General features: G+C 48.8%; 1 protein-coding gene across 1 annotated transcript; it reads left to right on the top strand.

The window, feature by feature from the left end:
* Positions 1-13,844: 13,844 nt before the first annotated feature.
* Positions 13,845-14,807, top strand: LOC133771160 (olfactory receptor 5C1). The gene has a single exon (XM_062206903.1). It carries the CDS (start codon positions 13,845-13,847, stop codon positions 14,805-14,807), a length of 963 nt encoding a protein of 320 aa, XP_062062887.1.
* Positions 14,808-24,781: the final 9,974 nt, after the last annotated feature.

Below are 24,781 nucleotides of genomic sequence, written 5' to 3'. Positions count from 1 at the left end.
GAGGACAATAGACAAGGTATCCTAGAGGTCAGAGCCAATGTTTGTGGAAAGCAATAGCCTAGGGCATGCTCTCAGGATAAAAACCAGAGCCTAATAAGTGAATGTGCCCCACTTCCAGAGGCTATGAGGTTGGGGGGAGGGGCAGGGTAACAGGAGGAGGAAGAGGAAACTTGGTACATTTGCCCAACGGGACTTCAGAATCCCTGTGGGCCAGTGACTGATCTGTGCCTCTCATTCTTTCCTTTTTCAAATGGGAGTGTTTATTGTTCCCAACTATTCCATGTATCTGGGCAGAGACAGTTTCCATGTCCCGTGCAGTTAGGTAGGTTCTTGTGCTTTCTAGAACCCTGAGTCTAGTTTAGTGTTCTGTGTGCTGTGTTGAAATTCTGTATAATTTTTATAACAAGACACGGAACATCTTCATTCTGAACTGGGAGTCACAGTTTGTGTGCCAGTTCTGCTGGCCTGCATGGGGAGCAAGCGAGTTGTGTCTTTGGTTCACAGATCCTCAGGTCAAAAGAAACTCATCTGGATGTGATGTCAATCACAACATCCTACACCTTGAACTTGATGCCATAATTTCACGAGACTTTGATGGACTTGGGAGGGACCTTTTTGTATGTGGCATAGAGGTGTTCAGTGAGTGAACTGTAGGAAATTGCATTAATAGCCCCAAGCCTTCACCCCCATTTCTCTTGTCCATAGCCCTTATCGTAAGACTTTCCCAGGTTTTCTCACTAAGGAGGTAAAATCTGCTTCTCTACCACTTGATGTGGGGTTCAGCCGTGTATCTTTTTTGAACAGATGTGACTCATGCAAGGGTTTAGAAAAATACTCGCAGACCTCCCCTTGCCTGCTGTTCCTTTGCCATCCCCATAAGAACGTGCCTGGGGTACCCCTCTGGGGAATGCAACACAGGGAGCAGAACTCAGTCACCCAGTCATCCCAGCCAAGGCAGCCTGGATTAGCTGGACTGCCTCCAACTTCCAGACATGTATGCACGTCTCAGAGGAGGAAAGAACTGCCTAATCTATCCCAGCTTATATTCCTGACTGCTGAGCTGCAGAAATGTACGTTGCTGGATGCCCCTGAGGCTTCAGGTGTCTCTAGTTATGCAGGGTTGTTTTACAACAGGTAACTGATGCAACACTTGTTACCTTTAGTACATGATATTATTTATTGACTTAGTTGTTTGCTTGAATCTTTTGTTTATTTTCCTCCCTCTGCCAGAGTGTAAGATCTAAGAGGGCAAGGGCCATGGTTTCTTTGTTCTGTGATGTATTTAGAGCTCCTGGATTATTAATTATTTTTTATACCTAATAAACATTTGTTAAATCAACAAATGAGTTTTCTCCCACCACAGTCAATCACCAAGTCCTATTGATTCTACCTCCAAAGTGTCTCTCAAATCCCTACTCTCCAAATATTCTCTCCATCTTCACTGGTACCCCCAGGCCACCACCTCTAGCCTGGACCATCACTAGACTCCTCACTGGTTTCCTCTTCAACCCTTCCAATTCACAGAAATCAGTGATCTTCTGAAAATACAAATCTCATCGTATGTCAAGTCTTAAAAACTCTCAGTAAAAAAAAACAAAAAAAAAAAAAACAACTCATTGTTTGTAGTATAAAGAAGACAGTCCACACAGTCTGAAAGCCTCCCGTATTTGGCCACGACCTACCTCTCAAGGCTCACCACACTTGTCCCTCCATCATTCTCTGAGCTCCAGACCCATGGGCCTTCTTTGATGTCCTCAAATGTGTCGTTTGCAAACCCGCCTCTGGGCCTTTGCACATGTCATTTCTCCCACCTGACACTGTCTCCACATTTTTGTGTAGTTAAATCTCCGTCTCCTTGAAAGCTACATGAAACAAGGTACTGTGGCTTGTTGCTCCGTCCTTGCATCCCAAGCTCTTATCCTTAAGCTCAGCGCTCAATAAAACACAGTAAATATCAGTCATGTCACATCTGGCATTCCGTGTCTGGCTTTTTTCACTTAACATGATGTCCTGCAGTCCCATCCATTTTGCGGCAAATGACAGGATTTAATTCTTTTTTATGGCTGATAAAGTTCTCCTTCACTTATAGAAGATTAAAAAATAAAAACCTAACAGAGAATAGGAAGCACTCGAGCATGGGGGAATTTATGTCACAGGTACCAAATCAGAGTTGGATCACAGGTGTAAGTTCTTAGTGTTACACAGCAGAGTGGCCGACTGTAGTTCACAACAACCTGTTCTATGTTATGAGGAAATAGAAGAAAGGTACTCCAAGGCTTCAGCTAAAGGAACATCAAAGGGGAAATGTGGTTTGATCAGTACACATGGAAATACATGCAATACATGCATTGAAATGTTGCACTGTAGCTCAAAATATGTAAAATTGTTGATAACAAAAATATTTAATACCAGTCATGTGAACTTTGCTAACGTGAGTAGCAGCCTAGCTGTAAGACACGCCATAAAAATGAGGTGATTCTAGGTTACAATTTCCCAGCCCATAGCCATCTACTCCCCATGGCCTGAGCCTAACGTCCTAACGTTGGCCCTAATGTCAGGCTCAGCCCTGTTCTCATCGCTTATGGAGTAGTTTTCAAATCTAGTGGTTTTAAATCCCTAGAGTGTTAAAAAGTCTCCTGTGCCTGAGCCTACCTCCAAGAGTCCTATTTAATTTCCCGAGCTGTGACGTCATGCCTGGCCCTGGTTTCAGGTTGCTTCCAGTCCAGTGCACATGAGACACCGTCATCAGTTTCATACTCTGATATGTGCTACTTCAAGACACACAGACAGAAAGAGGGTCTCTGCAGCAGAAGCAGGAGGGCTTCCTGGAGAAGGTGGTATTTGAGCTTGCTCTGCAACAAAAAAGCAGCATTGGGGCCAGTGTTGCGGTGAAGTAAGTTTAGCTGCCACTTGGGATGCTAGCATCCCCGATCGGAGTAGCATTTCAAATCAAGCTAATCCACTTCTGATCCAGCTTCCTGTTAATGTGCCTGGGAGGCAATAGAAGATGGCCCAAGCACTTGGGTCCCTGCCACCAATGTGGGAGACCCGGATGGAGTTCCTGGCTTCTGGCCTCAGCCTTGCCCAGACCTAGCTGTTGTAACCGCTTATTGAGTGAACCAATAAATGGAAGATCCAGATAGATAGATAGATATAGATATTATATATGTTATAATATATAGATATATTTTATATGTGTGTATATATATGTCTTTTCCTCTCTATTGCTCTGCCTTTTTTGCCTTTCAAATAAATAAATAAAATATTTTAATAAAAAAGAAGTTTTACCGGGGGACAAGGAAGAGGCAGGACATTTTGGGCACAAGGAACAGTCTGAGGTCTCAGAAGAACCACAAGCCGTTGAGTTCATGTAGAAAGGCATCAAAGATTCTAAGGAATAATTAAAAACATTGAATCCCAAAGAACAGATAGGGAAAGGGAGCCGCAGGGACTCCTCTCGTGGAGTGCTATGGCTGTCTTTCCCCCGCACAGAGCCTGGGGACCCATTCAGCCAAACTTCTCCAGTTTCCCCCAGAGACCCAACAGTGAGTCATCCCTGGCATTCCCCTGCCACCTGCTGTCACAGAGTCCCCAGAGGACATGGAGAGAGTATCTCTGTGGGACAGCAACGAGGGAAGAAGGGAGTGGAGGACAGTGCAGAAAAAGGCCCCTCGTCTCAGGGACCAAGAAGACTAAAAGTCTCCATGTTCCCGCCTCGAGGGTGGGGCATGTCCCTGCTGCCTCCCTGCGCCGTTGTGCCTGAAGCTGCCCCACTGGAAGAACCCCCCTTCCACCTCCACCTTCTAGGTATGTCCTAAAACACAGTGACAGACTGGTGTCTGCACCCACACGTATTAAATGTCTGTGTGCCAGGGAGGAATGAGCTAAGCTTGCGAGAGGCCAGGAGGCCAGCAGCACCAGTTTTAATGCACTCATGGGTACAGTGGATCATTGAGAGAAGAGCATGAATCAAAGCCAGGAACTTGGCCGAGAGAAAGGAGCCAGCAGGGAGAAGAGGCTAAGCGAAGGCTGGGATCCTAGAATGTGAAAGCTGAGAATACCGTCCACTATCACTAGGGTCTTACCACTCAAAACGGTGCTGCCCAGACCAGCAGAATCACTGGGAGTTTGTTAGAAACGCAGAATCGCAGCCCCTCCCCAGCCTTTGTGAGGCAGAAGCTACAGTTAAAGCCCATGTGGTTCCCATATACGTTAAATGTTGAGAGCTACTGCTGGGGAGACCCAGATCAGCTATGGTTCAGAATCAGCTATAACTTTTTTCAAGTATGGATTTCTGAGCCCAACTGTAGATCGATTGTTCAGAATTTCTGGGCACTGTGTGTAGAAATCTATTTTTCCACAAAGCTCCACCAGTAATTGTGGTGACACCAGTCTAGAGAGTACAGAGGAGACCACTGGCCTGCTTGAAACTGCTCGATCCAGACGTGGGAGGGCTGAGGACAGACGTGGGCAACAACTAGCTTGGTAGTCCAGACAGAGACATAATTAAGGTCTCTACCCAGATAACAACACTTAGAGCAGAGAACTAGATATGGTAAGCAAAGAAACCTGAGTTCAGGCCCCCAGCTCCACCCCTTCACAGCTGCGTATCTTTGGACAAGTCCCTTCCCTTCATCAGAACTCAGTTTTTTGTTGTTGTTGTTTTTGCTTTAGCCTTCAAGGAAAGATACCCCCCAAGCCAGGGAAGGGAAGGGAAGCTGGTGCTGAGATCAGAAGAACCAGGAGGGATCCCAGCTGTGCCACTTAGAGCACATCTGGAAAGGTGTAGCGGCAGGAGGAGAAACAGAGGCTAGAAGCCCAAGGATGTTGACCCAGACTGAGCCAGGCTGTGCACTGCAAGTGTTGCCAGAACGTGCGAAGGCAAAACGTTCCCCCAGTCAGAGAAGTGGGTACCGCACAGGCTTCCTGCAGTGTACATGCCTTAGGTTCCTGGAGGAGGAACAGTATCCCAACAATGGTTCCTGTGGGACCGGTGAGTTTCCTGAGACTAAAACTGGGACATTTCCTGGCAAACTGGGATGGTTGCTCACCCTAATCCTAGGTAGGGGTGGGAATGGATGGGCCACAGTCCCTTTGTTGCAGACTGGGAACTGCTTTCATCATCTAAGATGGATTTAGTGAGCCAGGCCCTACTGTGTGCCAGACGGCACCGGGTGCTTGGCACTAACAGTGAAAGAGATGCTGCCGAGGGGAGGCTGTGCCTCGCAACTTTACCATGACGTTAAACTCCGAGTTATCTTCGGCCCCTACTTTCTGCTTCTTTTTTAATAAAAGATAGTAATTTGTATCCTCACTTTATAACTTTCACCAAAATAGATTCCAGGTGGATGAAATATTTATCCATTAAAAAATGAAACTCTGAAAGTACTAGAAGAAAAATGTGGGAGAATATTTGTTATAATCTTAGATAGGAAAGCAGGCTTCTTTGTATGCCATACACTGACAAGCTGTAAGACAAAAATTAATAAAATCAACCACATAAGACAAAAATATACTATTTATAGAGAAGAACAGCCAGAAAGTTAAAAGATTAAGGACAGTTTCAATCCCAGGTTTCAGCACCAAAATAAATAATAAATAAAAGATCTGCAACAAATTAGATACATATACGGATATATATAATGTATAAAGACCTAATTTCCACAATATATAGTTTCTCTAAATTAATAGCAGCAGGAACCAAAAATTCAATAGGAAGCTGGCAAGGAATGTGAATGGAGAGTTCACAAGAAAAGAAAAACATGTGATTCTTAAGTTTATGAAAGAGTGCTCATGCTCACGGATAAAAAGAGAAATGGGAGTTCAGACTACAATAAGGTACTTTCACATATCAGTTTAGCCAAGATCTAAAAGTCTATTTAACGGGCACCAAGTAATGGTTAGAGAGGGGTAAGATGTTCAGGTGTCATAGTGCACAAACTGGGTGACGATAGGAAATGAAAATGTGCTGTATATTTTTCCTGAAAACAAGGTGGAAGAAATTATTTTGAATGTTTTCATCATAAAGAAATTATAAATGAGGAGATAAACATGTTTATCCTGATTGGACATGACACAATATATACCTGTATCAAACATCATGTGGTAACCCATGTATGTGCACAATTCGTATACGCTTTTTAAAATTCTTTAATTAGCGCTTTTTTTTTTAATTTTTTTTGACAGGCAGAGTGGACAGTGAGAGAGAGAGACAGAGAGAAAGGTCTTCCTTTTTGCCTTTGGTTCTCCCTCCAATGGCCGCCGCGGTAGCACGCTGCTGCCGGCGCACGGCGCTGATCCGATGGCAGGAGCCAGGTGTTTTTCCTGGTCTCCCATGGGGTGCAGGGCCCAAGCACTTGGGCCATCCTCCACTGCACTCCCTGGCCACAGCAGAGAGCTGGCCTGGAAGAGGGGCAACCGGGACAGGATCGGTGCCCCGACCGGGACTAGAACCCGGTGTGCCGGCGCCGCAAGGCGGAGGATTAGCCTAGTGAGCCGCGGCGCCGGCCTTTAATTAGCTTTTTAAAGTCTGAAAACATGGAAAATGTTGTAAAGCATCTATTGTTATGCGCTGCTAGAGGAAATATAAATTGTTACAGCACCATTTAACAGCAATTTGACAATATCTAACAAATAAAATATATAGATGCTTGATCTAGCTTTTCCTCTTCAAGGAAATTGTTCACACATTCCCATATGTGTCCAAAATTGCACATTTTTAATAGTTGTAGCACTGACTTTAATAGTTAAACATTTTAAATGGCTTTAATCTCTTTTTATTATTTTATTACTTGAAAGTCAAAGAGATTAAGAGGGACAAAGAAAGAAATCTTCCATCCACTGGTTCACTCCCCAGGTGCCCACAGCAGCCAGGACCGGTCAGGCCAAAGCCATGAGCTCAGGACTCAATCCGGGTCTCCGATGAGGATTCAGGGACCCAAATACTTGAGCCACCACCTGCTGCCTCCCAGGGTGTGCAATGGCAGAAACCTAGAATCCCAGAAGTGGAGCCAGGCCATTAACTCCAGCACCTCAAAAGGATGCAGGCGTCCCAAGTGGCATCTTAACCACTGTTCCAAACGCCTGCTCCAAAAGGTTCCAAACAAACCAAGCCCTGCACCAATAGAGGACCAGTGAAGTAAATTATGATACATCCACTTAATGGAATACCACACAGCCTTAAAAGGTATGTGCACTCTCCTGGAATGACAACCAAGATATACTGTTAAATGGGGGTGGGGTGGGCAGAAAAACAAGGCATGGAAAGCTGTATAGGACACTAACATAAATTTTTTAAAAGATTTATTTTATTTATTTGAAAGACAGAGTTACAGAGAGAGGTAGAGACAGAGAGGTCTTCCATCCAATGGTTCACTCCCCAGATGGCTGCAATGGCCGGAGCTACGCCGATCAGAAGCCAGGAGCCAGAAGCTTCTTCCGGGTCTCCCATGTGGGTACAGGGGCCCAAGGACTTGGGCCATCCTCTACCGCTTTCCCAGGCCACAGCAGAAAGCTGGACAGGAAGAGGAGCAGCCGGGACGAGAACCAGCGCCCATATGGGATGCTGGCGCTTCCGGCCAGGGTGTGAACCCATTGTGCCACAGCGCCGGCCCTAACATAAATTTTTTCTTATCTTTTTTTTTATTTAATGAATATAAATTTCCAAAGTACAAAGGCTTCCCCCAACACAACTTCCCCTCCACCCGCAACCCTCCCCTTTCCCACTCGCTCTCCCCTTCCATTCCCATCAAGATTCATTTTCAATTCTCTTTATATACAGAAAATCAGTTTAGTATATATAAAGATTTCAAAGATTGTTCACATTTTATGTATAATCATAAAATATCTATGACAGGATACACAGAAACTAGTAGCAGTAGCTGCCTCTAGAAAAAGGAAATGGAAGACTCAGATACAAAGTGGGGGGCAGACTTGCATTTTACTAAATATCTTTTCAAACCCCTTATTCCATGCAGTACGTTGTATTGCTGTTAAAAAAAAAAAAAGGAGAGCAAAGAAGAACACACTAGCTTCTCTTTTTAAAAATATTTATTTATTTATTTATTTGAGAGTCAGAGAGAGAGAAAGAAACAGAGAGAGGTCTTCCATCTGCTAATTCACTCTCCAAGGAGGCCGCAACAGCCAGGGCTGAGCCAGGAGTCAGGCACTGCATCTGAATCTACCACATGAGTGGCACTTGGGCCATTATCTTCCACTGCTTTCCCAGACCATGGGCAGGGAGCTGGAGAGGAAGTGGAGCAACCAGGATACAAATGTGCTCAGATGGGATGCTGGATGCTGACATCACAGGTGCCAGCTTTACCTGCTATGCCACAATGCCAGCCTCTAACTTCTAAAAACGCTCACTTAAATTTATTATTGATATAGAATTTAATTTTTTAAACTGTTCCTTTGGAAAAACTATGAAAAATTCGAACTTGAGCAAGTGGAGGTTGGTTCTCAGGGAACCATGTGCTTAACCAAAGGAAAGCAATTGTGATTCACCTCTTCCACCGACCCCGACTCTCAGGCAACGACTTCCACACACACACCTCAACAAGAAGGATTCTAGGGCTAGTCTGAGTCCGGTGAGAGTGAGTAGCATGATGGAAAACCAATGTCTTGACCTTGACCACAGGAGGGGGGCATAGCATCAACCTTACTAACAAATTCTCCATCTCTGGTCTAAGGGCTCCGACCATGAGACTGTATTGCACTACCCCATCTGATGCTAGCCTATGTCCAATTGCAGGATTATTTAACTTCCTGTTAAATGAGTAAATACCTTTAGCAGAGGTGAGCACACAAAACTAAAGGGAAACTGTGACGGAAAACATCCTAGGTTCCTTAGCATTTAGCCAAAGTAAATAGTAATGGCCAAGAATTGAGTCACAGATATGACAAATTAAATTGGACATGAAAGTATAATCAGGACTTGAACAGGAAGGGAAAAGGAAAGAGAAGAATCCCAGACAAGAACAATCGTTCCAAAAGGTCAGAACAAGCAGGCCTAGCATTGGAGACGGGGGAGAAGGGTGAAGGAGATCCCACCAGAGCAGAGGCGTATACAGAATGAACAATACTAGGAAAGGCCTTTGTGAGGCTGCTTTGCTGAGCTCAGATCTAGCTGATGCACAGTGAGAGGGAGTAAAATGGTTACACAAGGCTTGACTCAAGAAGCAAGAGAGGAGAAGGGGTAGGGTGGTCAGCAGGGAGACCAGCGGGGAAGCTCATACAAAAGGCGTTCATGGGGCTCAGAGCAGGAACATGGCAATCGTGGAGAGGGATCAACCAGTACAGAGGCGTGACAGGTGGCCTGCGAGGAGAGCATGGGGACGGAGTCGCCCTCAAAACTTAAAGACCCTTCTCTGGGCCCCACTTTCTTCAGCTGTGGATGGATACATAGGGAAGTACCTGCCTCTTAGGGATGCCATGTGTGTTGAATGAGATCACGCAAGCCAAGTGTTTGGCCCATCATATGTCATTCAGCCAGCTGCGGAGAAAGAGACGCAAAGAGGGAGACGTGTTCCCCACTTCAGACCACACAGAGGTCTGCTTGTGGTTGAATGTGTGTGACTGTTGCATTAAGAGCTCTCTCCTCCCACCAACCTGAAGATTCCACGAGAGCGAGGAGGGACAAACTTGTCTTACCTGTATCCCGTGTGCTCACAGGGTGCCTGTCTCACAGTAGGGCGTTGGTAAGCATCTGTTGAGAAGATGATTAAAGGAGGATGGATGGGTAGGTGGGTGCACACATGCATAGGTACATACATATACGTAGACTTCAGAAGATTTAAGCCCAGAGATCGAGAGCTCAGTGTGGAGCCAGACACAATCAGAGATAGTGGAAAGATTAGAAAAGATAAGAGAGCAACTTTAAGCTAAACGGATCCAGGAGCCTGGAAGTCCAGACACCTGCAGGCTTCTCGTTCCTCTCCAGCACTGGGGTGCTGCTAGGGACACAGGAGAAGCTGCTCCTTGTGCAAACTCCCGTTTCAGGGGCAAGTTCTGCCCACAACCACACACCCCCACCCTAGAATGTCAGGACTGCTCACCAAGGGCAGTAGGGCAAGTGAAGTGAATGCAGAATTGTAGTTTGTGTACAAGCACATACACACACTCTGGCCTACCACATTTGGGGGATCCTTGCACCCCAAAATTTCAAAGCAACTTAAAATCCCTGAAGTCTCGTTGTCCCCATTATTTTAAAAGATTTACTTATTTGTTTGAAAGGCAGAGTACAGAGAGGCAGAGGTAAAGGCAGTGAGACAGAGAGAGGGAGATCTTCCATCTGCTGGCTCACTCCCCAAATGACTGCTGGACCAATCTGAAGCCAGGAGCCAGGAGTTTCTTCTGGATCTCCTACATGGGCGCAGGGGTCCAAGCACTTGGGCCATCTTCCACTGCCTTCCCAGGTCCATTAGCAGGGGACTGGATCAGAAGTGGAGCAGCTGGGACTCGAACCGGAGCCCACATGGATATTGGCATTGCTGGCGGCAGTTTTACCCGCTGTGCCACAGCGCCAACCCCTTTTTGTCTCCGTTTTACAGATGGAGAAATGTAAATGCACTCGAAGCAGCTCAGCTCGTCACTCGGTAAAGGTGAGTGGTGTGTGCTTTCCACGCGGATGGACTGAAACACACAAGGAGTTGGCCAGTAACTGGGTACATAGGACATCAGTCAGGCAGCCACGTGGGGCTCCTGTGATTTCTCTACCCTAATATCCATAGATCCCCTAAAATCCTTTATTCCTAAGGATAGAGGGCTGCATTAGGCATGCTCTCAGACCCCAAGGTGCTCAGTTAGGTGAAGGGAGACAAACACTTAGGTGCAGTAATTATAGAATAGTGGAGCACCAAGCAGTACAATACATTGATCACTAAAATTTATTCCTCCTCCTACCTCCTTTCCCTTCCTTCTCCTTCCCCCAGCCTCTAATAACCACCTTTTCCTTCTATTTCTATGAGATCAACTTCTAAAAATTCCATATGGCAACCACAGTGAATAATAATTTATGTTCCAAAATTGTCTTTAAAAACAGATTGTTAAGTACCTAAACAATGGTACATGCTAAGCTGGTGAGGAGAGGGATGTGTTACTTAGGTTGATTGAATCTTTCTACAATGTATGCATTGATCAAAACATTACATTTTTCCCCATAAATAAACACAACAGTTGTCAATCAAAATAAATTAATATGACAACTTATCAGTAGGCTTTTGACGTTTCCCTACATTAAAGCATATAGAGAGATTCCCTTCCTGTGGGCCTGTTGACAAGCATTTACGTTTGACTAATGCCTGACTATTGCATTCTAGAAGCCCTTGAACCCTCACACAGATCCCCTTGGGTACACATGTGAGAGTTTTCCAAAGTAAACACCAAGAAATGCAATTACTAGGTGTTGTGGACTTTATGCTTTTGTTCCCCAAAAACTCATCTTGAAGTCCTAACCCACAGTATGAAGGTATTTGGAGGTAGGGCCTTTGGGGGATAATCTGGTTTAGATGAAGTCATGATGGGATTAATGCCCTTATAAGAGGGGAAGGCACAGTTGTGGGAAATGTTCCAACTGGCATTTCCACAAGCACAACCTCACCCACGTGTGTTATTGCAAGAATCTCTCACCCAAACTATGCGTTGTAGGAAGACCCTCATCAGCCTCACCAGACAGTGGTAGGTGAGGGAGGGAAGGAGGGAAGGAGCCATCACTCAGCTCCACGCCCTTTGCAGCACACCTGTTGCCTCTGTGAACCTCCCTGGAGAGACTCGATGGTTCTCACTGTAACAAAGAGGAAAGTGGGGCTGAGGAAGGTGACCCGACTTGATGGAAGTTACATGCCAGGAAGCAGCAGAGCCCGGACTCAATTCCAAGTTCTGCATGCTGCTAAGGTCTGCAGTCATTTCACTGTTCTACAGCCTCCGCTAACACAGACTGAGCCCTGATCATGCACCACAGGGCCACGCTTAGCACATAGTAATACTGAACAAGTGTTTGTTGAATGAATGTTGAACTGGGGAGCTCAAAGTCTATGGATGAGACAGACAGTGTAGGAACTATTTGCAATAGAACAGTGACGTGCTGTGATACATGTAGGCTCCAGTAGGGCAGGGCATAGACTAAGGAGAAGTTTAGCTTCCTTTGGGTAGATGAGGGAAGGCTTCACAGTGGAGATGGTTTTTGTCAAATACACACACACAAAAAATGAAATGGGTTGTAGGCAGAGGGAATGAACGCAAAGGCCCACAGGGTTGCAACTTCAGGGAATTACACTGATTGCCTTAAAAATCGCTTCCTTCCAGTATTGAGCCAAAGCATCCAACTCAGGTCTAGTTCCATTCATTGGACCTTTGCTAAAGGCATGTGTCGGCCAGGCCCCGTGTAAGAGGTTTTACTCGGACTATCTCATTGAATCCTGCAGCTTCCCCCAGCCCCTCCCATTATGCAAATGAGCACATTGAGGCTCAGAGAGATGAAGGATCAGCCTAGGAATTCAGTCAGGTTCTCTGTTCTCCAAGATTCAAAAAAGTCTATGGGACTTCAAAATACTCTAAGCAAAAAGGGAAGTAAAAGATAAGTTTATTTTGGTGCGAAAAAAATTAAAATCCATGCATAATTTTTTCAGAATATGCATTTTCCTTGAACTTTTTAAAAAGATTATTTATTTATTTATTTGAAAGAGTTATACAGAGAGAAGGAGAGGCAGAGAGAGAGAGAAGTCTTCCATCTGCTGGTTCAATCTCTGATTGGCCACAACAGCCGGAGCTGTGCCGATCTGAAGCCAGGAGCCCGGAGCTTCCTCTGGGTTTCCCATGTGGGTGCAGGACCCAAGGACTTGGACCATCTTCTACTGCTTTCCCAGGCCATAGCAGAGAGCTGGATCGGAATTGTTGCAGCCAGTACTCAAGCCGGCATCCTATATGGGCTACGCCACAGCGCCGGCCCCTCCTTGAACATTGTGAAGACCCCTCTTACCAGGTCATTCCTTTCCCAGGTTTTTCTCCAACGGAAAGATGTCCCCCCAGCCGACTACAAAACCATAGCTGGCTGTTTGTGTCAGGAGATTCTTTCTGACCCTTCCACTGTCTCTTTTCCTCCCTGGATAACCAGAGAGAAAGAATTCACGTGGAGTCACATCATCTCCAATCCTAGGCCAGACACTAATGTCCAATCAGACTACTGGACATTCATCCATTTAACAAGTTTTTTTTAAAAAAGATCTATTTATTTATTTGAAAGTCAGAGTTACACAGAGAGAGGAGAAGCAGAAAGAGAGAGAGGTCTTCCATCCTATGGTTCACTCCCCAATTGGTCACAACAGACAGAGCTATGCCAATCGGAAGTCAGGAGACAGGAGCTTCTTCTGGGTTTCCCACGTGGGTGCAGGGGCCCAAGGACTTGGGCATCCTCTACTGCTTTCCCAAGCCATAGCAGAGAGCTGGATCGGAAGTAGAGCAGTGGGGCCTCGAACCAGTGCCCACATGGGATGCCGGAGCTTCAGGCCAGGGCGTCAACCACAGCAATGGCCCCTCATTTATCAAGTTTTTATTGAGCCCTTGCTACGTGGCAGCTGAACTCCTCTGTGCTGTGGATGCCAAAGCAAGTAAAACGAACGGGATCCTAGCGTTCATGATGGTGACACTGCAATGACTTCATAGCGTCAGTCAGAGAGGTGTTGGGAGGTCCTGCGCTGGTCTGAGGTCGCACGGGAGTTTTGTGGCACCGTTAAGACTGACCCCCAAGTCTGCTCGATGCCCAGGACATGGTGCTTTCTCCCCACTGGGGCCCCGCCTTTCTCTGATCTCCCCCTCGCTTTGCCTCTCCCCAGTCTCTGTCCAGCAGGATGAACCTAGGGAACTTCACCTGGGCGGGGGTTGCCCCTGCTGAGTTCATCCTCCTGGGCATCACAGATCGATGGGACCTGCGTGTCGCCCTCTTCCTGGTACTCCTGCCCGTCTACCTGGGGAGCCTGCTGGGCAACGCGGGCATGGTGCTGCTGATACGCGTGGACGCCCGGCTGCACACACCCATGTACTTCTTCCTGGCCAACCTCTCCTTGCTGGATGCCTGCTATGCCTCGGCCATTGGCCCCAAGATGCTAGTGGACCTGCTGCTGCCGCGCGCCACCATCCCTTATGTGGCCTGTGCCCTCCAGATGTTTGTCTTTGCAGGGCTGGCGGATGCTGAGTGTTGCCTGTTGGCAGCCATGGCCTACGACCGCTATGTGGCCATCGGAAACCCTCTTCTCTATACCACAGCTATGTCCCGGCGTCTATGCCTGGCCTTGCTGGGGGCATCAGGACTGGGTGGGGCAGTGAGCGCCTTTGTCCACACGACCTTCACCTTCCGCCTGAGCTTCTGTGGCTCCCGGGAGGTCAACAGCTTCTTCTGCGATATCCCTCCCCTGCTGGCCATCTCATGCAGCGACACCAGTCTCAATGAGCTCCTCCTCTTCGCCGTCTGTGGCTTCATCCAGACAGCCACGCTGTCGCTGATCGCCGTGTCTTACGGGTTCATTGTCGGGGCTGTGATGCGCATGCGCTCTGCTGCGGGCCGTCGGCGAGCGGCGTCCACCTGCGGCTCCCACTTCATGGCCGTGGCCATGCTGTACGGGACGCTCATTTTCATGTACCTGCGTCCCAGCTCCAGCTACGCCTTGGACACTGACAAGATGGCGTCTGTGTTTTACACCCTTGTCATCCCGGCTCTCAACCCTCTCATCTACAGCCTCCGAAACAAGGAGGTCAAGGAGGCCCTCGGGCGCACCTGGACTCGATTCTGCTGTCCAGGGCAGGGACACCGGTGACGGGTGCCGAATGGCTGGTTAGACACGCGTGTGAACCGGCGAGGAAGACTCTGGTCTCTTACCACTGTGGGTAAAGATGGATGTTCCTCTGGCTGGGATGTCTCTTTACATTGTTTAAGGGATTGGCGAGTAGATGTGTGCAGGAGGAAGGCAGGAGCCCCAGTGCACCCTAGTCCTGGACCCGAAGGCAGCACCAGAACCTGGTAAATGTCGCTATTGAGCCGCCTCGGATTGCTTACATCCAAGACAGGAAAGCTCCTCGATGTTAGTCGAAGGAGTCAACGGACTTATTTGCCATCTGCACTGTGAAAGGCCGATGCCCCTGAATGCCAAAGGACAGCTGTGTTGGCGCCAAGTGTTCCTAGGTTTTTGCCCTAAGTTTCCCCAAGGCCAGCGAGTCTGCTCTTGCTCCCCTTGGCTTCGGCAGAGCGTTGCCAGAGCCCCCTCTGCCAAGCACCCCTCTCTTGCAGCCTGTGTCTTCCATTGCTCAGGAAATGGCTGTACAGCAGCCGAACACACACAAGCTCACTGCTGAAATGGGTTTTTGATTTGGCCAAGGTTACACCAGCCCAGGCATAGGATAGAGGTTAGGAAAGAGCCAGAATTATGGTTTTGGTCAGAATCAGATTACGATTAGGGTTCAGGTAAGAGCAGGGGCAGAGTAGGTGAGGGTTAGGGTCAGGTATGATTAAGAAACAATCAGATGAATTTAGGGTTGAATTAAAATGATGTAAATTTAATTATTTAGATCATTTTTATTAATTACAGATTAATACATTGAGAAATTAATAAATTTAGAAATCAAAATTCGGATAAGCTTGGTTCTTCGTACAAATATTAGGAAGATTTTAGAGTTAGAGTGTAGAACTAATTAAGATTGGAGTTCTAGTTTCATTTTTATTCCTAAAGCTCAGTTATAGTTCACAGTATGTTTAACTTGGTGTCTGGATAATGTTTGTGATAAATTTAGTAACTGGATGAAAGTTCGGCATAAGAATATTTTAGGTATCAAGTTGACGTTTTTGATCCCTTTAATGGATGCTGGTTAATGTTGCTTAGAGCTTAGGTGCAGGGATGGGTCTGTGGTGGACATGGTTGAATTTTGCTCAGCATGTGGATCGGCAGGTGGCTGGGTAGGGGCGATATCATGACTGCTCTGTGTTATGGTTACAACTCTTCCCAGAGCAAGTTTGAGTCAGGAGAAGAAATGCCTTCACCCTGACCTCTTAGGCAATGGTAACTGCTGTGCTTCAAGCCTTGGGTCTTTGTGGACCCTCAAAACCCAGTGCCCTTGGGACTCCCTTCTGCTCAGAGTTCACAATTATTATAGCTTTCCTTTGTCTTCTGGACTCGGTTCCCTCTGGGCAAGGCCCAAGGCACTGCAGTCTGCCTGGGAAGCCTCTTTGCAGGAGCAGGACAGGAGTGGACCCTGTGAGTTAACAGGGGCACAGATGGAGCATGGCCAGAGCCAAATGCCAGCCCCTGCCTGGAGTAGTCCCTGAATACTGCCACAGGCATGGCAAGTTATGGAACTCGAACAATGCTTTCTCATGGCCCACAGATGGGCTCCCCATGGAGGCCCCTCCTTGGCCCCCAGCCAAAGGCTGGCTTGCCCTCCCCCACCACTCCCCTTCAAGGAGAAGTTGGTCAGCCCCTTCAAGGGCATTTAGACTACAGGAGGGATGGGGCTTCAGCCTGGCTCCCTGCAAAGGTGATGCCCTTGATGGAGCAGGATGCTGGTCCTTAGTAACCGCAGCCGTCTCACGGTTACTACACTGATGGAGCAGGATGCTGGTCCTTAGTAACCGCAGCCGTCTCATGGTTACTACACTGATGGAGCAGGATGCTGGTCCTTAGTAAGCACACCACTATGGCTGGTCACCCTATTTCCTGATGAGCCTGTATCTTGACAGCAGAGTACAACATCCCCAAGTCACCACATTTTGACAAAGGCTTAAATGAATTAGATCCCCTCCTTTTTATTTATTTATTTATTTATTTGACAGATAGACAGTGAAAGAGAGAGGCAGAGAGAAAGGTCTTTCTTCCATTGGTTCACCCCCCAAATGGCCACTACGGCCGGAGCTATGAAGATCTGAAGCCAGGAGCCAGGTGCTTCCTCCTGGTCTCCCATGCGAGTGCAGGGTCCCAAATACTTGGGCCATCCTCCACTGCCTTCCCAGGCCATAGCAGAGAGCTGGACTGGAAGAGCAGCAACCGGGACTAGAACCGGCGCCCACATGGGATGCCGGTGCCACAGGCAGAGGATTAACCAAGTGAGCCATGGCACCGGCCCCTAGATCCCCTTCTCCCATCACAAGGCTTTACAACCCTTTCCCAGTCCCCCCATTCCTCTTTACACCGATCAGCAAGGCAACACACACGTCGTGACAAAGGCGAGAGGCGTTGTGAGGAGAGCTGGCAACTGCAGGGCTGTTCCTGCAAAGCTCAGCCTTGATTGAGTGATGTCTGCGCTCAGGGATCTCCTCCATGGTCTTCGCTTCATTTTGTGGATTCTTGAGTTCTTAGGACACACGGTGCCCACCATGCTCAGGGGTAGGTTTCCAGGGGGATATGGTTCCTCCATCATCTGAGCCATACAGGTTGTCCATGAGTCCTGCCACATGTTTAGCATCTGAGAAGCTGCCTAGGTACAATAATAATTATATAAATCCTCGAAATCAACTAGAGAAAATCTGAGCTATTATGCTCCAGCCGCTTGACAGATTAGAAAATCAACAAGAAGGAAGATGGTCTAAGTCCTTGGGCCCTTGCCACCCCTGTGGGCGGCCCAGAGAGCATTCTGTGCTCCTGGCTTCAGGCTGGACCAGCCTCCTCAGCCAATGTGGACCTTTGGGGGAGTGAACCAGTGGAAGGAAGATCTGTCTCTCTCTGTCACTTTGCTTTCAAACAAATAAATAGATCTTAAAAACAAATTATTTGAAAGGCACAGAGAGAATTTTGAATTAATATGTAATACTTTTACCTTTTATGGGATACAGTGTAATATTTCCATACATGTAAACCGTGCACACTGAGCAAACCAGGGAGTTATCACTTCCGTTTCCTTATCTCTCTCTATGTTTGGAGCCTACTAGGTCCTGCCTTCCAACTCTGTACACAGTACATAACACATTATTGTGAAGTGCGGTCACCCCACCATGCCGTGGGTAAGGAGATCAGGGGGAGTGGCCTGAGAGGGACATGTCCGGAGAGAAGCAGAGGAAAGTTTGAGGATGGAATGAGAAGGACGCTGCATGGCTTGGACACAGGCAGAAGAAGCTGGACTTTATTCAGTCGGCAGTAGGGAATCATTAAGGGTTCCCAGGTCCGTCCCTTTCAGGCTGTTCTGACGCCGTGTCCTGCAAAGCCACTCCCATCTACAATGCTCTATACAGCACCACTTCCTCGTAGTGCAATACACATGGAGAAATGTGCACCTGCTCCCCACAGCCCTGGTCTCCTGTTGGAAACCTTCTCTGCCACAGAAACACTCTCATAGGTGTGGCCACCCTCACAGACACAGAGGCTGCTGCACACTCAAACACACACTTCAGTTCCTGGACCCATATGGTTGTCCAGAAATGTACTCTCTCCACACTCAGACACACACACACACAGCCATACACACTGGCAGAGTCACCAGAAGTCAGTGTCCCACCACACTCCCACACTTCATACAAGAAGCTACAGCCACGGCTGAGGTCACAGGCAGGTTGGCCCCAGAAGACACTGCTGCAAACTCTGGGCTCCCAGGCCACTCTTCTTGAGGTTCAGAGGTCAGTGTGGCCCTTCTCTCTCTCTCACCCTCACAAGCCAGGGACCGAGCAGCAGGGGTAACAGCATACACAGGGCTGCTGAATGTCCCCCAAGTTGGAAGCAGCATCCACTAACCATTTCCATGTCAAATGGACTCTAGAGAGGAGGGATAAGAAGTCCGGAGTCCAGCTGCCTCCAGGGAATGCAGGCCAGGGGAGGAAGGTGCCCCTAGCAAAAGCAGCCAATCAGGGCTGGTGTTGTGGCATAGAGAGGGTAAAGCCACCACCTGTGATCCCAGCACCCCATATGAGTGCCAATTCATGTCCTGGCTGCTCCACTTCTGACCCAGCTCCCTGCTAATGGCCTGGGAAAAGCAGCAGATGTCCCAAGTGCTTGGGCTCCTATCGCCCATGTGAGAGACCCAGATGAAGCTCCTGGCTCTTGGCTTCAGCCTGGCCCAGCCCTGACAGTTGTGGCCTTCTGGAGAGTGAACCAGCAGATAGAAGATCTCTCTCTCTCTCTCTCTCTCTCTCCCTCCCTCCCTCCCTCCCTCTCTCCCTCCCTCTCTTTCAAAATAAATACATATTTTTTTAAAATGTGGCCATCACTCTCTCCTTGGACACTCCATGACCAGTACACCTGCACCCAAGTGTACCCGTTGGCCCCACTCCAAGGTCTGCACTCCTCATGGCTTCCTGGTCATGAGAGAAATCATGGGTGGGAAGTCAGCCCCAGCTCCACACACAAGGATGGCTGTGGACAAGTCACCGCCCCTGCCTGAGCCTCCTTTTCCTCTTTCTGACACTTACATCTCCAATCTGTAAAGTAAGTGGGTTGAAGTAGGTGGATTCCAACTTTGATACTTTGTGATTCTCAGTGAAAACAGAACAATAGAGATCATCCAAGATGTAGGACAGGGTAGGAGGAGAAAACACACGATGTGGGCGAGGTGAGGGTCCAAGGCCTGGACCCACCTTCTCAACCTCTCCAGTGCCTCTCCGCACTCCCAACTTGCAGGATTTCTGATCTAACCCAACTCCTTCACTTGATCACACAGAGCCAGTGGCAACCTTCAGGGTCCCTTCTTTGGCCTACCCCAATCCCTTGGTTTGGTCCTGTGCTGACATTTCTCCACCTCCCTTCCTCCCACCCCGGGGCTCTGTTCATGCTGTGAGGCCAGACCCCTGCTACGCTGCTGTCGCTTGCCCCTGCCTCGCAGTCCGTTCCAACCTTGATGTTCAGCAAGCATGGGTTGCACTCGTGAGCCGTCAGCCTGTCCTGCGGTATGGGGTTTCGCCCACGTTGTCTGTGTCACTAGAACCCAGCACAGAGAAGCCACTCGTGACATTCTGTGGCCCCGTATGACTTACGAGCTCCTTTCAGTTAAGCGGTCTGCATCAGCGAGGGCCCAGGGACACAGTGGGGTCATGGGATCTCCAGAGCACCCCCCATCTGGGCCCCCAGCTCTGCCTCAGTCATCAGAGCAGCTACATCACTGGGGGAGCGGACGGTGACCCCCATGGCCCATGTGACAGCACAGCCTAGCTCCTGCCCATGGCCTGACCACACACTTGCTCTCTCTGCCTCTTCTGCAGCGTGACGGTGACCAGCATCACAGCCCTTTCAGGGCTCACAAAGGCCCAGTGCTGAACCTCCACTCCGAATATAAGGGAGAGACGCGAGGAGGCTTACACTAGCTCCCTCCACCAGAAGAGTGAAGTCCCAGTTCTGCTGCTTGTCCTCATGCTTCAAACTATCACTCGAATCAAGTTAATAAATGTCTATCGGCCACGTGTCTGCACTGGATGCTAATGGTCTGCTTCTCGGACCACCCCCACCCCACCCCCCAGGACAGGAAAGAGAAGGGAGGGGTGAACAAGTAAGTAGAAAAGGCCTTCAAATGTGTTTGTGTGCAAAAGAGTAATTCCCTTCCAAGCCAACCACTTGGCAGAGCTTATACTCACCCAGTAAGTGGCTTCCACTTGAGGGTGTTTTTTTTAAAAAAAAAAAAAAAAAAGATTTATTTATTTATTTGAGAGGCAAAGTGACAGAGAGTGAAGGAGAGCTGGAGAGACAGAAAGATCTGATTCACTCCCCAAGCATCCACAGGAGCCAGAGCGAGGCCAGACCAAGGCCAGGACCCAGGAACTTCATCCCAGTCTCTACGTGGGTGGCAGGAACCCAAGAACTCAGGCCTTTAACGATTGCATCCCAAGAGCATTAGCAGCCAGGTAGGGGAGAAGCATGGAGTGACCAGGACTCAACAGGGCACCCTTGTCCGGGATGCAGGTGTCCCAAGTGGCGGCTTACCCTGCTGCATCCCAAAGCCAGCCCACTCCTTTACACACACCCAAGGGATTTGGCAGTCTCTCTCAGGGAAATGTAGCTCATCTCACCCACCGTATGCTCTGAGCTTATCCTCAAATGACTTCCAACCGTTTCAGGATGGATCTAGCGCACTCTCTATTCAAGACAGTGTGCGGTACTAGCAACCACCTCACCCAGAAGACTAAATCATTTCATTTCAAAAAAAGAATGTCAGGGGAGGGTGGCTAAGACTTCCACAGCAGGGATTATACAAGTAATTGAGTCCCTGCCTCCAGGGGGGAGAACCAGATTGTGTTCCCGGCAGCTGGTTTCTCCCATGGACCCGCCCTGGCTGCTGTGGGCTCAGCAAGTGCACTGACTCTCTCTCTCTGAAACAGTGATTTTTTTTTTAAATAAAGCAACTAAAACATGCTTTCTTCATGCTTTATGGAGCAAAGCTGCCTTCATTTCAAGGGTGTAGTGACAGGAGAGAGTTTAGCAGCGAAAGAGGCTCGGATCTGAGATGGTAAATTGATTGCCCCCTTCTGAGGATACAGAGAAAATTTCTACAGCCTGTCTTCCTCCGTACAAGGTCTGCCACGGGGAGAATGAAGCCGTTAGAGAAGCAAAATAAAAGCAGAGAGACTCTCTCACCGCCAAAATGCCTACTTTAAAACCCTAGACGTGGGTCGACATTCCGGGCGGCGGAGGAGCCGGCTGTTCCGCCGGCTCTGATGCACGGCGGCGCCCCTCGCTCCCCCGCTCAGTGGCTCTGCGGTCCTCCACGCTTTCCCTCTTCCTCTTTCTGGTCACTCGGAGTCCTACATGCTTCCCTTTTTTGGCTCCCCTCTCTTACAGTAAGTTTACCGCCGCCTCCTGGGTCCCCGCGCCTGAACGGGCACTAAGGCTATAGACAAAGCCCTGGCCCCACACAGGTGCAGCCACATGGACACAGAGAGGCACGGCGCACTGTGGAAGCACCAAAGAGGGAGACTGGCTTGAGATGGGAGGGAAGAGAAAGGGGAGGAAACCCACGGAGGGGGCTGGGAGATTACATGGATGTCCTCAGCTGCTCACCCCCCACCACCACCACCCCCGAATCCATGCCCTGGCCACGTGACTTTCCCTTCCAGCCATGACTCCGGGCTCAGCCGCGCCACCTGCTCTGGTCCATAGGAGGCTAGGAGGTGTGACAGGAAGAGCTGGCAGAGTGTCTGTCATAGTGGGCTTGTTCTCTTGTGTTTCTTTCATTGCCATAGAAGGTCACATCCCAGTGAGCCCACTGGTCTCAGGAGGAGGATGAGAGTCGCTTCCTCCAGTCCCAAGAGACACGAGGAGCAGGGTCCACCTGTCCCAAAATAAGACTGAGGGACACACTGAACAGGGATGCTCCTGCCGAGATGACCAAGGCAGAGCCCTCAGCAGACTGGCTGATGGGACAGCAACCCCAGCCAAAACGAGCAAACCTCAGCAGCCCACTGACAATAACCGATCCATGTTTTAAGCCACTGAGTATCGGGCTATAACAAACTGATGCAGCTGCCACAACTGTTTTTGAAATTTGCCTTTTTTCTTTTTTCCTCCAGAACCTGTCCCAGCTCCACCAACATCCTAAGGACTGATCTTTCTAAATGCACTTGCTTTGGGGGACTTACATTGTTACTCTGAGCATGTTCCTGCCTTCAGTCCTTATGTCAGTCTGCCAAGGATTCTTTGAGAGTCTGAGTCATGTTTCACCACTGGACTGGGACCTCCTGGAAGTGACAGATCCCATAATCACATCCACCCCTCCCTGTAGAGAGTCAGAGTCCCCTCCTGGTTGGCTTCCTCAGAGATTTATAATCACTCCCTCGTCCAGGTCCAGCCTCCACTGGAACATTTCCAGGTATTTTCTTGGGGGAAAGGGAATTGAAATTGATGAAGGCAGTGGTTGTTGGAAGGATGAAATGAACAAGACTCATCACAGCACCCTGGACTTGGCAAGGAGCCAGGCCTCCCACACCCCTTCCTCTCTCCCAGGACCATGGGACAGCTGACAGTTGGTGAGACCAGGGCTGAGGTCACTGCCACACACGACATGAAATCAAGTCAACGCAGAGCTCAGGAACTGCAATGACACGGGAGGAAGTTCACTAAACACAGGCCAGGTCTGGGGACGGTGGCTTTGCACTCCTGGTACCATGTACTCCTCATTTAAAAACAAAACAAAGACCCTGTGTGGCACGGTCCATATGCTTATCTCCATTTACAGACAAGGAAGCTGCAGCTTAGTGAGGGTCCTCGCCCATGGCTCCGAGCTCGAAAGTGGTGAAACTAACATCCGAACACAGACCTGCCCCTGGGCAGAAATGGGGGACTGTAGAAGCCCTCCTTCTGCCCATTCTCACTCCAGATCCACTTGCCGCGCGTCAGAATTCAGGAATGCCTGAGATGCTCACGGGAAATGCACAGCCCAGCCCAGGAGCCGGTCAGTCTGTGCTGAAGGCTACTACTGCGTTGGAAGGAGCACCCTAGGTCATTTGGGTGCAGGAGATCTACAAGCCACACTTTAGGGAGTCACTGACCGAAACCTTGTGAAAGCCAAATGGCTCAAGACTGCCAAAAGGCAGATGGCATGCTTGCCTTCGGGAAAGGCTGGGCTGGTTGGGCCAATCGGAACACTGGCAAAGACGCACAGCAAGTTTGAAATGAACACTGGGGGAAAGAGATTTCTTCCTTTCTTACCGACTCTCCTTTGGGATGTGTTTCTGGAGTCACCTTTCTCTCTTTTTTTTTTTAAATTTATTTTTATTTATTTATTTACTTTTTTATTTTTGACAGGCAGAGTGGACAGTGAGAGAGAGACAGAGTGAGAAAGGTCTTCCTTTATGCCGTTGGTTCACCCTCCAATGGCCGCCGCACCGCGCTGATCCGAAGCCAGGAGCCAGGTGCTTCTCCTGGTCTCCCATGGGGTGCAGGGCCCAAGCACTTGGGCCATCCTCCACTGCACTCCCTGGCCACAGCAGAGAGCTGGACTGGAAGAGGAGCAACCGGGACAGGATCGGTGCCCCGACTGGGACTAGAACCCGGTGTGCCGGCGCCGCAAGGCGGAGGATTAGCCTAGTGAGCCGCAGCACCGGCCTCCTTTCTCTCTTGAATTTATAAAACTAAGGAAGCGGTGTCTTAGTCTGGGCTCCTTGAACAAAGCACCATGGACTGGGGGCTTCACAACACAGACGCATATTGTCACAGTTCTGGATAACAGAGATCCAAGGTCAAGGTGCCAGGAGAGCTGGTTTCTGGTGAGCGCTCTCCTCCTGACTTGTAGACAGCAACCCTCTAGCTGTATCCTTGCACGGGCTCTGTGTACTTGCAGGGGTGGGGGAAGCAAGTGCTGGTGTGTCTCTTTCTCCCCAACCCTCCACCCCCACCCATGACCTCATTTAAGTTATGGTTACTTCCTTAGAGGCCCTATCTCCAAACACAGTCACACTGGGAGTTAGGGCTTTAGCATACGAAGTTACAGGGGAACACAATTCAATCCATTGTACCAGTTATGGCGCAGGCACCCTTCATCTCTTTCCAGGGACTTGCTGGGTAAACATTATTACTGTCTGTTCACAGGTAAGCCTCTCAAGGCAGCAGTGAGATCCTGACTTCTGAGCTCTGAATTCCTAAGTGTAATTAATGACTTTATTCTTTACCGGCTGGTTGACCTTGGATAAATTACTTAACTGAAAAATTGGCATCAGCATAGGCATTTAGTCTAGAAGCTAAGGTGTTGGTTAAGATGCCGACATCTGATATGGAAGTGTCTGGATTCAAAACTCAGCTCTGGCTCCTGACTCTGGCTTCTTGTTTAATGGGTACCGTGGGAGGCAGCAGTGATGGCTCAAGTGGTTGGGCTCCTGCCATGCATGTGGGAGATT

Source organism: Lepus europaeus, chromosome 12 (assembly GCF_033115175.1).
Source record: "Lepus europaeus isolate LE1 chromosome 12, mLepTim1.pri, whole genome shotgun sequence".
Lineage (NCBI taxonomy): Eukaryota > Metazoa > Chordata > Mammalia > Lagomorpha > Leporidae > Lepus > Lepus europaeus.
Note: the sequence above shows the minus strand (reverse complement) of the source record. Positions and strands in the feature narration are given on the sequence as shown.

Bases quoted from the DNA above. Each gene is read 5' to 3' on its own strand.
- LOC133771160 (XM_062206903.1), top strand. From the start codon at position 13,845: ATGAACCTAGGGAACTTCACCTGGGCGGGGGTTGCCCCTGCTGAGTTC.